The 15,018-nt window shown below is 40.6% G+C and overlaps 1 protein-coding gene across 3 annotated transcripts in view; it reads right to left on the bottom strand.

Annotated features, from left to right (window-relative positions):
- The window catches only part of ADAMTS19 (ADAM metallopeptidase with thrombospondin type 1 motif 19), a 232,549-nt gene extending 218,137 nt beyond the window's left edge, over positions 1–14,412 (bottom strand). For 2 of the 3 annotated variants that reach the window (XM_088798593.1, XM_088798594.1), the window contains exons 1-2: positions 13,776–14,412; positions 12,515–13,176 (exon numbers count right to left, since the gene is read on the bottom strand). In XM_088798593.1, coding sequence (XP_088654719.1) covers positions 12,515–13,176; positions 13,776–14,349 — 1,236 coding nt within the window. In that variant the 5' untranslated portion in view covers positions 14,350–14,412. The remainder of the gene's footprint in view (positions 1–12,514; positions 13,177–13,775) is intronic. The other variant, XM_019756011.3, reaches the window with a different exon arrangement.
- Between the last annotated feature and the right edge of the window lie 606 nt (positions 14,413–15,018).

Here is a 15,018-nt window from a genome sequence, read left to right as displayed (position 1 = left end):
AACATATTATAAAATGACAGAAATCAAGAGAGTATGGTACTGACAGGATAAACACACAAATCAAAAGAACACTATTTATAGTTCAAAAGTACATTTATATTTATGGTTAATTAACTTTTGAGTTAACTTTTGAGAAAAGTTCTAGGGCATTTCATGAGGAAAGGATGGTCTTTTCAACAAATGGTACTGAGAGAAAATTAGAGATATCTACAGATAGATATAGATATAGATAGATACTATCTATCTATCTATCTATCTATCTATCTATCTATCTATCTATCCATCTATCCATCTATATATACACACACACAGGGTGCCAAAAAATGTATTTAGGTTGGTGCAAAAGTAATTCCAGTTTAAAAGGTTAAAAATAATTGCAAAAAACACAATTATTTTGCACCAACCTAATACACATTTTAAGAAAGGGAAAAAAACTGTATTAAAATTGTAATACTCGATATATACTGATAACAAAAGATGAATACAAGTCATGTCATACATTTTTGGCACCCCCAGTATAAATAAATGTATATAGAGATATAGACATAGATATAGATATAGATATATAGATACATAGATATAGATAGCTCAAAGAGATTAATTCAGACCTTACCTCACATCATATACAAACATTAATTCAAAATGAATCATAGACCTAAATGTGACTTTGAGTTAGACACAAAGTTCTTAGATACACCAAAAGCACATTCCATATAAGAAAAAAAGATAAACTGGATTTTTTTCAAAGTTTTTTTTTTAATTGGCTTTAAAAGACATCATTAAGAAAATGAACAGAAATTCATAGACTGGAAGAAAATATTAGCAAATCATATATCTGACAAAGAATTTACACCTATAGTATATAAAGAACTCTAAAAACTACATAGTAGAAAGACAAAAAATTTAAAATAGGCAAAAAATTTGAATGCACATTCTGCCAAAGATGATATATGAGTGGCTATGAAAAGATGCTCAACATAATTAGTCAATAGAGAAACGCAAATTGAAACCACAGTGAGATACCACTGCCCAGATACAAGAATAGTTATAATAAAAAAAGATACAATATCAAGTGTTGTTGAGGATGTGGAGAAACTGGAACCCTAACACCTTTAAAATGGTGCAGCCCTTTGAAAAAGAATTTGGCAGTTTCTTAAATATTAAACATAAATTTACCATATGACCTAGTAATTCCACTCCTAGGTATCTACCCAAGAGAAATGAAAATATGTATCTACACAAAGACTTGTACACAAATGTTCATATTAGCATTATTCATCAAAGCCAAAAAGTGGAAACAATCCAAATGCCCATCAATTGACGAATGGGTAAACCCAATGTGGTCTAGCTAAGCAATGGTTTATTACTCAGCAAGGAAAAAGAATAAACTACTGACACATGCTACCACATGGATGAACCTCAAAAACATTATGCTAAATTTAAGAAACCAGACACAAAACACCAAATTTTATATGATTTCATTTATACAAAATGTAAAGGCAAACCTATAGAAACAGAAAGTAGATTAATGGTTGCTTAGGGCTGGAGAGGCAGGAATAGAATGACTGCAACTGGGTATGAGGGGTTCCTTGGGGTGATGGAAATGTTTTAAAACTGGATTGTGATGATGGTTGTACAAGTCTGTAAATGTACTAAAAATCACTGGATTGTACATTTGGGTGAATTTCATGGTATGTAAATCATCCCAGAAAAAAAATATTAGGAAAAAAAAGCATTCACAATATCCTTTTCAATTTGTTACACTGACAAATCACATACATGGACCTATACAAGAGTCTATCTTACTAATAATTAGGTTCTTCTCAGAAAAGTTTCTATATAGGCATTTTCATCCTAAGAAACCAATTCGATATTTTTCAAAACATTACTAATTACAACCACCTCTAACTAAAGAGTTATAGAAACACAGGAATTATCCCTGTTAGTAGATAAAATGGTGCACTAAACAATTAAATTTAGGAAAAGACAGATATTTCCACAATAACTTACTCAGACATAATACTTTGTTAATTACATTTGTACACAATTGTTATTTCCATGATAAATTACTCAAACTTTCTATTTTGCTGTAATAAAATTTTGAAGTTATATTTACTTTACCAGCAACCAGACTCAGACAACACAAAAACCCTATGCTAGTTATACCTAAGTTCCTCTATCAATAATTGAACTATCTTTTTGTGAACAGGGCACACTAAAATATTTGCTGGTCATGTGATACTTTTATAGTGGAGATATAAGTATCACACTTTAGCTGCTATTACATACATTTAAATCTAAATTATAATGGAGACAGGCCATTTGCACTAGTCAGATTAGCTAATATAATTATTTGCCTGGCCACTCCTCTTAGCATGTTATTTTTTTCGTTTTTGACTGTTAACTCTAATGAGTTTTATGGGACTCTTGACATCCAAATTCTTAGGATGTGAATGCATAGATAAAACTTGCTATTTTATGTCTGTCATTTGGATAGCTTACCATTTAATTCTCCTGCATCTCCATCATCCTCTTAACCTGACCACAATGCACTGCCAATCAGTGTAGATAATCTCTCACAAAGAGTGAACTTGTTTCTCACTGATGTTCTAATATTCCTCTACAATGTGCCTGGTCTTCATCTACTCATATCTGAACTTGGGATACGGTAGGCCCCTTCAAATCTGAACGTATGTTTCTTCCTTTAATTCTGATAAATTTTATGTTATTACAATAACAATTGTGAAATATCTGGAGTAAGTCTCCTGCTACATTACCCATATTCATGATAGTTTGAAATAATTTGCTCTATTTCCTTCCAAATTCTAGAATGGGAAGTGACTTTCAACTTGTGAATATTTTTTCACCTGAAGAGTAGAAAAATATTCATATTGGCCTTAAGGTCCCATTATATGATCTCCCAACCTGTTCATGTGTATAGCCTATTGAATTATCATTTGAAATCCATAAAATCCTTTCTAGCTCAATGGGATCTAAGGGGGTTCCTGGGAGGATGTTAAAGGTCCAGACAGAAAGTATCCAAGTTTATTATAATTGGAACTAAAAAAGAACATTAAAATTCATTCGCAACACCTAGGGTGTAAGGTCTGGTGGATGCAAACCGACTTATTAAAGATCATGAGTTTTTGAGTTTTCAGAGCCAGCAGAGTGGCTGCCCTCAAATGTTAGCTTGCATAAGAATTACCTTGGATTCTTTTTAAATATATTTACTTGGTTTGAGGCTCAGTCTGGGATTTTCATGTTACATGGGGAATCCCCAACTTCCTCTACCTCACTCCCACCACCATGACTTTGATAAGGTGTGTCTGCACACCAGGCTTTAAGAAACAGGGCACCAAGAAACATAAGGAAATAGCTAGCAATGTGGGCTCTCTGCAGAAATGCTCATATATTTTAGATGAAGCCAGGCAGAGGTAAGAGGGCTGAAAAACATCTGGGGTAAAATATCTTTACACGCTTGTGAAGAAAAACATATATTTAGATCTTATTTTTTTAATGGAAGACAACAGGCAAGCAGAACCTGTTTAATAATGCCAAAACTGGCCTGGACTCAGCAGCGTCAGCCCCTGGATCATCTGAGTGGAAGCCTGAAGAGTTAATAATTTGCTGCAGTTATATGCACATGAATTATGAAATGACATCAAGTCTCTCTTGCTGGAAAGACAAGTCCTAAGCTATCTCATCCCCAAGGGCCTTCCCAGCACCGCCATGCAATAATTCTGTTCAAATATCTGGGAGCATTGAAATGGCTGAGTTCCCATTTTCTCACTTCTCTCAGTCTAGGGCTTGGCATTAGAATAAAGATGAGATGGAGACAAGATGATGTGTTCACCATGGCTGCACCCTAAATGCACTCTGTATCAACTTATGGTCCTCACTTGGCTAAGGGGATCTTAAAGCTTCCTTTCAGAAAACCCCCAAGTCATAATCCAAGACGGACCACTGGTTCTCCCACTGCCGCAAGATATGTCAAGATTATGTGCCTAACTTAATACACTTCCCATCTATCAGAAACCTGGAACTCCTCTGATTATTCTTTATTTTGCAAACACAAAGCAATAAAACCATGTGGGGTAAAAATGTCATTGCAATTAAGCAAAAACATTCAATTATGCACTACCTCAATAAAAACGTACTGTTTTAGTGTTGCATAAAAAACATTTTAAGACTCCTATAAAGAATTTCCTGAATTAAAAAAGTATACTCTACTTATGATTCAGTGACTACGCTTCAAATAAAAATATATAATATTAATATTAATAAGTATTATTTAAATAAACAAAAATTTTTCTCAGAAAATTGGCCCGTGCCTGAATTCTCTCAGCTCACTAAGACATAGACTAATACATGATTAAAGAGTTTATTAACTGTTAATGTACAACGGCACTTATTCCCCCAGCATGCTGATCCTTTTGATTAGAATTCACTATACTGCTTTTTTAAATAAGACGAATGACTTAAGTATGCCGTATCTGCATATTGCCCCATTCAAACACAGGTGTGTCAGCAGGACCATGGTCATCTGTGTCATTCTAAGTTTTAAACTAGAAAACCACAGGATCCTTCTTAAGTTAATATAAAACATCAAACACTTACTAAATCCAAGAACCGTGATGAACACAGGGAAAACAGGAAGGTGAGGCAAAGAAATGGTTCCTAGAAGACTGTAAATACTTTGAAGCAAGGAACCATTTCTTGTATCTTTTGTTCTCTGGACATTCAGCACAATATAGGGATAACTAGCCCACTACTGATGAATATTTAGTGTTCTGCTCTAGAAAACAGCTGCAACGAAGAGGCTCATCCATAAATCTTTTACACATATATGAATATTCCTGTAACACTGATACCTACCAGCAGGATTGCTGAAAAGTAGGGTAAGCACATTTAAAATTTAAATATATACCATACAAAACGCTCGACCAACTTACACTCCTGTAATGTATAACATTAAGTGTTCCCCAGGCATGCCCACTGGATATTATCAATCTGCATAATTTGTGCCAATATTATGAACAAAAATGATGTTTGAGAAAATTTTCTTTTCCTAGCTTACCAGAAAATTTAATAAATACTGTGAATGTTTATTTGATACTTGTATTTCCTTTGAAGCATATCCACTAAAAAGTTAACAGCGGTTATCTATGGATGGTAGGATTACAGATGTCTTATTTTACATATTTTCTAAACTTTCTATACTCAGCATATAATATTCTGTTATTAGCATTTATCATTTTAAAATGTTCATATTAAAAAAGCTCTGGAATTAGAAGTGACAAAGACCAAAAACCTAATAAAATAATGAGATGATATGAACAGAAAGTTCACAGGAGAGGAAATAAGCATAAAAATATGAAAAGATTTCAGCCTCATCATAATACAAAAAGATGTAAATTAAAACTACATTGAGATAAAAACTTTTTTGCCTATTAGATTGCACAAAGATCAAAATTTTTAGTAACACCCATATTGATAACAACATAGGAGAAAGACGCATTCTTATACTCTGCGGGCCTGAGAATGTAAAGCGGCACCACTTTATGGTATGAATCAGGCAATATCGCCTCAATTGACCAATATACATGCCCTTGGATGCAGATATTCATTACATAGGGAAAACGGCATATCTATAGAGTCCTATTAGATTGGTGTAAAAGTAATTGCAGTTTAAAAGGTTAAACTGCAAAAACTGCAATTACTTTTGCACCAACCTAATATTTATTTAGCACTGTTCATAATAGGAAAATACTGGAATCAAATGTACAGCAACTCCAAACTGATTAGGTAGATTATGGCACACACTTGCAAATAAAATGGAACTACCGAAACAGAAAGGGGAATCTCTTGATGTACTCAGACGTAATCATTTCACATGTATGTGTAAATCATGTTGGCTTAAAAAGCTACAAATTTATATATAGATATTTATTTGTTTATGCATCAGCTAGCTCTAGATCAAACACTAGAAACTACTAACCTCTAGGTAGGAACATTGAGTAATAACTGGGGAACGGGTGTTGGGGGAAGACTTTTCATTGCACAACTTTTTGGCGGTTCTGTGCAGTAAGATTTGAGTGCTTATAATTTTGAAAATGATTTGAATTTGCCTATAGGTTTAAATGATAGTTTGGCTAAGTTCAGGATTGAAAATCCTGAGAACCCTGAGAATCCTGAGAACGTTTCCTCAGAACCCTGAAGTTATCAACTCATGATCCTCGAGTGTCCAATCTCTAATGTCAACCTGATACTCATTTCATTGTAGAAAATCTCTCCTTTATTAAACTTGTAGAATTTTCTCTTTATCTTTGATTTTCTAATATTCTGTCACAATGTGTCTGGGTTTGGGTCTCTCTTATGTCACTCAGAGTTTGGAGGTCGGTCCTTCCGTCTGAAGGTGTATCTTCCTTTATCTCTGGCAAATTGGATTCTGATACAATGAAAGCTCTCTTAACCTCTAACAAATAAACAATGGTCATATTTGCCAATGCAACTCATATCATTGAATTAAATAACAGTACACGCCATTCAGAACCCACTGCATGCTGAACGCTCAAAGCTAGTAGATTCCTCCCTTGTCTTACTGCGAACAATGATTTCTACCAGTAGGCTGGCATGTTTAACAACAATCAACTGTATTTGTTTGAGCACATGTAGGCACAACATTTTGAAATTACATAACTTAATCAAACACTAAATGTTATAGCCAGTGAACTATGAGTACAAAAGATGTCTTTGTTTCCATGATTATTTTGGAAAGTCACTTTTTAAAAAAAATCTCTAAATTCATTTGGGATGAAACAACTGTAAAAAATTCAAAAAAAAAATTCTATAACACTTATTCATGAAGATATATGTATCCCTATGTTCACTGCAACATTATTCACAATAGCCAAGACATGGAAACAACCTAAGTGTCCTTTGATGGGTGAATGGATAAAGAAGATGTGGTACATGTATACAATGGACTACTACTCAGCCATAAAAACAATGAAATATTGCCATTTGCAACAACATGGATGGATCTTGAGAGTATTATGCTACGTGCAATAAGTCAGACAGATAAGGACAAAAACCATATGCTATCATTCATATTCGGACATAAAACAAAAAGCAACAAAATAAACAAACAAAACAAACAAAAAACAAACTCATAGATAAAGAGAATGGTGTTACCAGAGGGGCAGGGGATGAGGGGAGGACGAAGAGGGTGAAGACGGTCAAATGTACTTGTATAACCAGGCTTTGAGTGGTGAGCACACATTACAGAATACAGATGTTGTATTATAAAGTCATATACCTGAAATTTATGTTATTAACCAATGTTATCCTAATAAATTTAAGTAAAAATGGAAAAAAAAGATTTGAAAATTTTAGAAGTCCAGGATTCTGCAAATAAATTGTCTTTAATTTTTATTCTAAATATAGAAACCTATATTGGAAATTGGTTTGGGTGCAATGCTGAGTTAGGTTCGTATGGAACACCATTTCTCTGACCTACACTCAATGGAGTAAGTAATATCTGGCCTTACACCCAAAGGTTGCCTAATGAATGTATAGTTTGGTGATTTAAATGAGAATCCAATGTTTAGATACACTGCATGTATTTTTAAAACTCTATATAACTTATTTTAAAAATTAACGCCTATTAGAGAAATGTGGACCATCTAGATCTATGACTTATGGCTAACAACTTTTCTTTCATATTTTGCATCCATTTGTCTTTATATTATGTTCTGGGATAATTTCTGGGTTTGATCTACGTCACAAATTTACTCATCAGTTCATCTTCAAAGTTCTTAATTCCAATGATCAAAAAATTTTAATTCCAGTGTATCTAATCATTTTTTTCTGAATAGAAGCTATTCCTGTTTGTTTTCCATGAATATATACCCATTCTTATATCTCTGCTGAAGTATTCTATTTATTCTGTTACTTCTGTCGCTTCATGTATTGACTAACCAGAGTTTGATGACTCTCTTTCATATGGTTCATTTTCTTAAAAAATATTCTTGGGTGTCAGCTCATCTCTTTTTGGTTTCCCCACCTGTTGACTAGTTCAGGTACCCAGCTCTCCTCCAGTTATTTGGAGACAGGACCATCTCCTGGAAGCAGGGAGCCAATAATTCACCTGTCCTCTGGTGTCATCAATATGCCCCGGAAAGCTCTGTCTGTTCTCTCTGCTCTTGCCTAGGGACACACATTTGGCCTCCGCTGGCTGGCATAACTGGACATCAGAAAAGGCCAATGACACTGTTGTTCTGGGCCACCCCCCTGCCCACTGCACCCTCTTTCTCTGTGTATGCAGCAGCTCCTCTGACATAGCTCCCACCATTCACAGATGTTTTCTAACGTCCATATATGTTTTCCATTAATCCAATCCAAACTGTTTGCAGTCTTTCAGGAGATATTCAAAATGTCTGATGCACTGATGGCATTCTTTCATAATACTGCTTTAGATTTACTTAGAATACATTTTCTGTCGTTCCTAAGATTTGGTTCAAACGGAGAAGGTAGATGTGCGAGGTGAGTCTGTGTTACTTTTTCCATGGGATGTTGATGCCCCTTCTACCCCAGGTCTTCTCATTATGCAGTACCCTTTCCCCCGGCCCCTGCGCTGACACTTTCCCCTCCTGCTTTCGTACTGGTACTTGGTAAAGTACCTTGTCCAAAATGGGTTCCCCCAAATATTTAAATGTTCAACACTTGCTATGGCATCAAATACTTTAATTCAAGTAAGGGAGTAAATTGCGAAAAAAGAAAATGAATTTACACAAAGCTGCAGATTATGTATCAAGAGCTAATCAAAATGACTACTATATAAAACTCTACATTTAAATAGTTTTAGGAGTCACTCTTTATCACCCTGGAAAATTAATCTAAATATTACTGATAGCCGTTTCAACAGTCCATCTAAAGAGAACCATAAGCAAGGTTTGTGATGACATAGTTTACCTTAGCCTAGTGTGTGTGCGTGTGTGTATGTGTGTAAGTGTTGTGTTAATTTTGACCAACCATAACTGCTGCACTTTTTCATGGAATTTAATTTGTTATTTTTTGTATTTTAATTTTTTAGAGATTATTTCAAGCATAATAAAGTGCTATGTGTTGTATTTTATTCAGTGATTTTTATTGAATGCCTATTAAAAAGTAGGTATCTTACAATGGTGCAGAAATGAAAAGAGATGAACAAGGTAGTCCCCTCATGGCACTTAGGGCATACCTACATTTGTACATATCTCAACCTACTGTATTTCCCTGTTTACATTTATGATTGGAGGGCCAGGTTGGGAACTCCTTGAAACCTACCAAACCTTCTTCGTCTTCTTCGTCTTACTCTGTGTATCTGCACAATGCCTTGCTCAAATGAACTGTTCAATAAATGTTTAATTGCTTAGTATTATGATATTTGTGTGCCTGTTAGAGTGACTGTGTGGCTCAAATAAGATTATTATTCAATATTAGAGACTAATAAGGGTAAATAGCAAGAACACTTCATACATCAATTGTTACATATACAATACCATTTGTGCATGTAATAAATAGGGAAAATGAGACCCAGAAAGATTATGCACTTTGAAAAGGCAGCACCTGACCAAGTACCCAAAATCTCCATTCTAGCATTTTTCCCTTCACAGCACAAGTTAGATTGAAATCTAAGAATGAAGTGGCCAATCTCATAAATGTTCACCACTTTGCAATACTGGATAGCTGACGGTCTATTTCCTTTGGAAGAGACTTTCGGATCCTTTCAAATATGTAACAATCCAAAAGGTGTTGAGGAGCTCAGGCACCAGTAGGCATAGCCACTGAGAAAAGGGAAAGGTTAACTGAGGATCAGAAAGCTGGTCCTGAGAAGAAAAAACTGTTGCAAATTAAAGGCACTTGCATTTATAAGTAATTCACCTTCGTATCAAGACACCGTGATTCCTCACATTAGAATTACAGGATCACAGAATTCTGGAAATATAGAGGACCAAAAACGTAGTCCTGTGATAATCAACAGCCAGCTAAAAACCCCATGCTCTACATCCAAGGCTTTTGAGGTCTGATCTCACCAGGTATTTTAGGATCATTTCCCCTTATCGCATCATCTGGCCTAGTCATGGGAAATTTTTTTTCGTTCCCTTGATACACTGCAATTCCACATCTCCACTCAGTCTCTTCCCTCCATCTAAAACTCTCTTCAGCCCTTTTCTGCCAAGAGAAAGCCTCTCCGTGCTTACAAATCCAATTAAACTCTGTCTGCTTTGGGAAGCCTTCTCCAACTGCCCAAGCGGGACTTTACCTCAAGCGTAACATTTGCTTCATCGTGTCAGTATCTCACTGTTTCACGACAACCTATGTCTCATCTACTTGTATATGATGTCCTTCTAACCTATGAGCCCCTAACACAGGACCAAGAATACATTTAACATCCAATAGAATTTTAATTCTACCATCCAATTGCTAATTACATTATCCAATTCTCTCCTTTTTACTTATGAAAACTGAAGCCCAGAGAAGTAAAGGACTTGTCCATCATTGGGGAACAAGCCAATGCTAGAATTCAGATAACAGTTTAGGCTCACTCTTTCCTAACCGACCCTCAGGGAAAAGGGCTGGCAGGGGAGAGCCTGGAGTAACAAACCCACCCTTCCTGGCTATTTGCCTAACTTTTTACTCAAAGTTCGACTGCTATACTGTATTGCTGGCAACGTCAGCATTCCTCAATAACAAAGACTTCCCAGTTCAGAATATATGCATATGTGGTTAATAGGAAAAGTGAGTAGAAGTCCAACATGATAAACAGGGAGGTATGTCAAACTCCTATTCAGTCTATGAAAAACCTACTCATAATTCTAACTTTGCTCCCTTAAGTATGGAGAGAAGGCATAGCTCATTTGGAAAATGTGACCAAAAGCCCACATTTCAACACAGTGAAATGCTTTATCCCCTATTCCTTCCACCACACCAAGAACTTTCTACATGTAATTACTTAATTCCCGGCCAAAAACTAGTGGACAATGAAATCCCCACAAAAAGTTTCTCCCAGTGAAGTGTTCAAACATCAGTTCCACAAAAAACATTTTTAAAAGCTTTTCATGTGATTTTTCCATGCCAATTCTTCTCACTCATGGCTAAAAATGTCCATATTTGAATATTCATCATTATGAGCATCTGGTAAAATCTAGCCCTGTCCAGCAATTTACATCATTTGACTATGGGACCTTAGGAGAGCATAGGTAAAAATTTCCAGTTTCATTTTGTTTGGCTTTTTAACCATCTTTTGACACTTCATGGTTTGGGGTACCTTTGATTGTGCTGATATTTTCTGCTATAAATAAGAAACATGAGGTCCAGAAAGATTAAGTACTTTGAAAAGGATTAAATAATTACTATTAGATTTTTCTCCAAATAGACACGTTGCTTTCAGACGAGTCCTTGTGGATTTTATCAACAGCTCACTAGGAACAACAAAATGAAGCCACAAGTCACATGGGTGTTTTCAATATTTTGTAGGTTTTGCCTTAAACCAATAGTAAAGGTCATGGTGACGATAGCTGCACAGCAACGTGAATGTACCTAATGCCACTGAAGTAGACATTTAAAAATGGTTAAAACGGTAACTTTTATGCTATGTATACTTTACCACAAAATAAAGGCCAACTTACAGGAGGTAACAATTATTCCAAACCCTGCGTTAAGACAGATGAGGAAAAACTCGAATGAGATCTCTACTGTTCAGACCCAGCAAATGGCTTTTTCAATCTCCAGTTCCAACAGGCCTTTTAGCAAGTCTCTTGCGCTTGCTACTTTCCTTCATGGAGTGGAGAAAAGAAAAGGAACTATTGCCAAATAAAATGCAAACCTTAGAAAAGAAAATGTTAAATCATGGAACCATAACCTTTTGAAAACCGACTGGATCTAATGTCAGCCGTGAGCTAACAGCTCCCAGGCTTTCCGTTGGTACAGCTCAGCGCCTGTCCCTTACCGGTGAGGCTGTGGATGTGTTTAAATTCTAAACAGTCGTCAGAACGTAATTTAGAGAACAGTTCTGACAACTTTGAAGTAAGACATGAAAAAAACAATAAGATAAATAGATGAGGAACTGGAGGTGGGGGCACACACGGAGGACAGAGATTCAGCAGTGAGCAGATTGGTTGTCTTCCATTCTCTTGAAAGACACCACGTGGTGGGCTTACTTTGGAAAACAGAAAGAAGTAAAACCAGCGGGAAGAGTTCTAAGGAGACAGTTTCTACAGTATTCGGAAGAAATGTATAAACATCTGGAAGAAGGCTGTTAACCCTTCCAACGAGCCTTCAGATTCACTAACTGCCCTGATGTGTTCCCTGGGAGGTAAGCGCTGTAGATTCCTGGGTAGTGCAGACCAGGGTGAAGTTCAGGGCGAGCACTTCGGAAGGGAATGAGGTGCATGCAAATCAGCCCGGCCTATGGGGGGCGAGGGAGGAGTGGCTGGGGGGGGCGGGGTGCAGTGGGAAGGAGGGCGCTTACCAGGCCACCTCCACAGGTGCTGAAAGAGGCCAGTGAGCCGGGGTGCCGCAGCACCGCCCCGGTGTAGAAGCAGGAGGCGTCGGGCGGCACGGGAGGGCGCGGAGCGGCTGCTGCCCGCGTGGGGCCGGGGCCGGGGCCGGGACTCGGTCGCTGTTCCACCGCGAAGCGCGGCGCCAGAAAGCGGCCGTCTCTCCGGAGCAGCAGGTAGAGGTCCCGGGAGAAGGCCGGAATCCGCAGCAGCACCTCGTCGCCTTCCGGCTCGGCTTGCTGAGCCGGGGGCGGAGACGGGGGCGGTTGTGGGGGCGGCGGAGGCTGCCACGAAGCCGGAGCGCCTGGGGACAGGGCGGCAGCCCCACCGGATCCCCGCGGCAGCTCCTGAGACTCGAGCTCCTCATCCTCCTCGGCCCCCGGAGGCGGTGGGGGCCGGGGACAGGGCTCGGAAGGGCGCTCTGCGGGCTCCTCGGGCGGCGCCGGGGCCACGGAGCGCACCTCGCGGGAGCTGCCGGCTGCCTGCGCCCGGGCGCCTCCGCCGCCGCCAACGCCGCGCACCCAGCCTGAGTCGGCGCTGCCCCCGCTGCCGCCAGCCGCGTCCACCGGCTCCCGGCGCCAGAGTGCAGGAAACACGACTTCCCACTCCTCGCGGTCGGGGGCGAACTGCAGCCCTGCGGGCGGGGCAGACAGAGAAGTGCGGGGCTGAAGTGCACAAGCATGCCCAGGCTCACACTGGTCCAGCCCCAGGGCTCCAGCGTTAAGGCGGCAGAGACCACCCGTCTAGCCCCTGAAAGTCCTGCAACCTCTGAAGCCTGGCGATCAGATTACAGACCCCAGCATTTTCAAAATAAAAGTACGATTATGTGGGGGGAGGGGAGAGGGAGTGAGGCAGTCAAGTCTGGTGACAGTACTTGGTTGTTGAAAGGTGCAAAGATTCGAGCACAATTAAATGATTTTCTTAAGTACATGCCAGAGCAGAGCTATCCATTTACGTGCTTCCCAGTTTTCCTCCAGGTACTGTAAATGCACCTTTGCAAACATCATTACTCTCATAGAGGAACTAATCCTTTCGGGATCGTTAAAAAGAGGCCTGGAGAACCGCTCTGGGCTCACAAGCGTGACCCCTTCCTCCGCACCCACACGCTCGTTTCATTGCTGCCCACTGAGCCCTGCTCGCCACGCACAAGCTGCACTAGCCCTACCGACCCGTGCGTTCCCCTTCTCCGCTGGGGACATTGGAAAGCAAGCCGCAAGACCCGGCAGAACTTACCTGAAACGGTCTCATTCGACAAGACCCCTATCTGGTAAAGGAGGCAGCAGCAGCAGAGGTGAGCCAGGCGCATCTCGCAGCTCTTCCCCATCCCGCGCTCCCGCGGCTCCCTGTCCCGCGCGCGCCTCTCTGCGCGATCCACCGCGGGCGCCGCCGCCTCCCCGGAGCGCAAGGAGGCCGGGCGGCGAGTTTGCCCAGGCCCTTTGTCTGCCGGGGGGGCGGGGGGCTGCTGTATGACTCCGAGAGGCTGCCCGAGTACAGGCGGGGGTGGGGTGGGGGGAGGAGCGGGGGCAGGCACCGCAGCGCTCCGGCTCCCTGGCGAATTAGGTGATGAGTCTATTTTCTGTGTTCTGGATGTTGCAGAAGTTTCCGGAGCCCCACAGGACCGACCCACAGTCAGCCGAGAGCCCGCAGGCGCAAGGCAGGCACAGCACTGCCTGAAGACGCGGGGAGTACTGCCCCGCGCGGGCAGGAGAGTCGTGGTGTCCCGGCCGAGGGTAGCCGCCCGCACCCGCGCCGAACTGCCAGGGGCTCGTGCTGCAGCCCCAGCAAACTGGTGTGCCAATCTCCACATACGCCTGGGGAACAAATTGCTGCAGGCTCTTACCCGCAGGGTGTGGGAGGGAATTTGGGGCGGGGTGGGGGGATGAGGGGAGACACGACTCGCGAGGTGGGGTGTGGAGGAGAAAAGATGCAAACAGATCCAATAAGAAAAAGGACCAAGGGGTGCCCGCCAAGTGTTACTTTGCGGGACAAAGGTCCCAGAACACCACACACGTGCTCACACTCCTGGTTGGGATGGGTGGGGACCCAAATTTCCTCACCTGACTCCTGATTGGCTACTCTGGGAGCTGCATTTGCATCCTACCACAGCACCCACTCACCCACCCCCAGCGGAGGTGCGTGCAGGTAGAAGTGCCTCCCCCTTGCCACCCCCTTACTCAGGCTCCTCCTTTGGTCGAGTCCCCCGCCCCCCACCCCTCCACCCCCATCGCACATCACACAAAGCAGACGTTAGTACAAAGCAGCAGCCCCATTTACCAAAGACCTTTGATTTGTCTTCCCATCTTTGTCTCTAGGAATTTTCTAAGCCTGGAGATAATGTAATTCGTCATGGAGTGTGCTTCAAAGGTTTCCAGGACAGTAGACACCCTGACATTTCTGAGCCCCTTATCCCACCTTATCTTTCTTGCTTCCCATTCATCAGCGCTATCAATTTCTCCCTCCTCCTCCCCTTCTCTCC

Source organism: Rhinolophus sinicus, chromosome 5 (genome assembly GCF_057876585.1).
Source record: "Rhinolophus sinicus isolate RSI-liver-muscle chromosome 5, RSI-T2T, whole genome shotgun sequence".
Classification (NCBI taxonomy): domain Eukaryota; kingdom Metazoa; phylum Chordata; class Mammalia; order Chiroptera; family Rhinolophidae; genus Rhinolophus; species Rhinolophus sinicus.
Note: the sequence above shows the minus strand (reverse complement) of the source record. Positions and strands in the feature narration are given on the sequence as shown.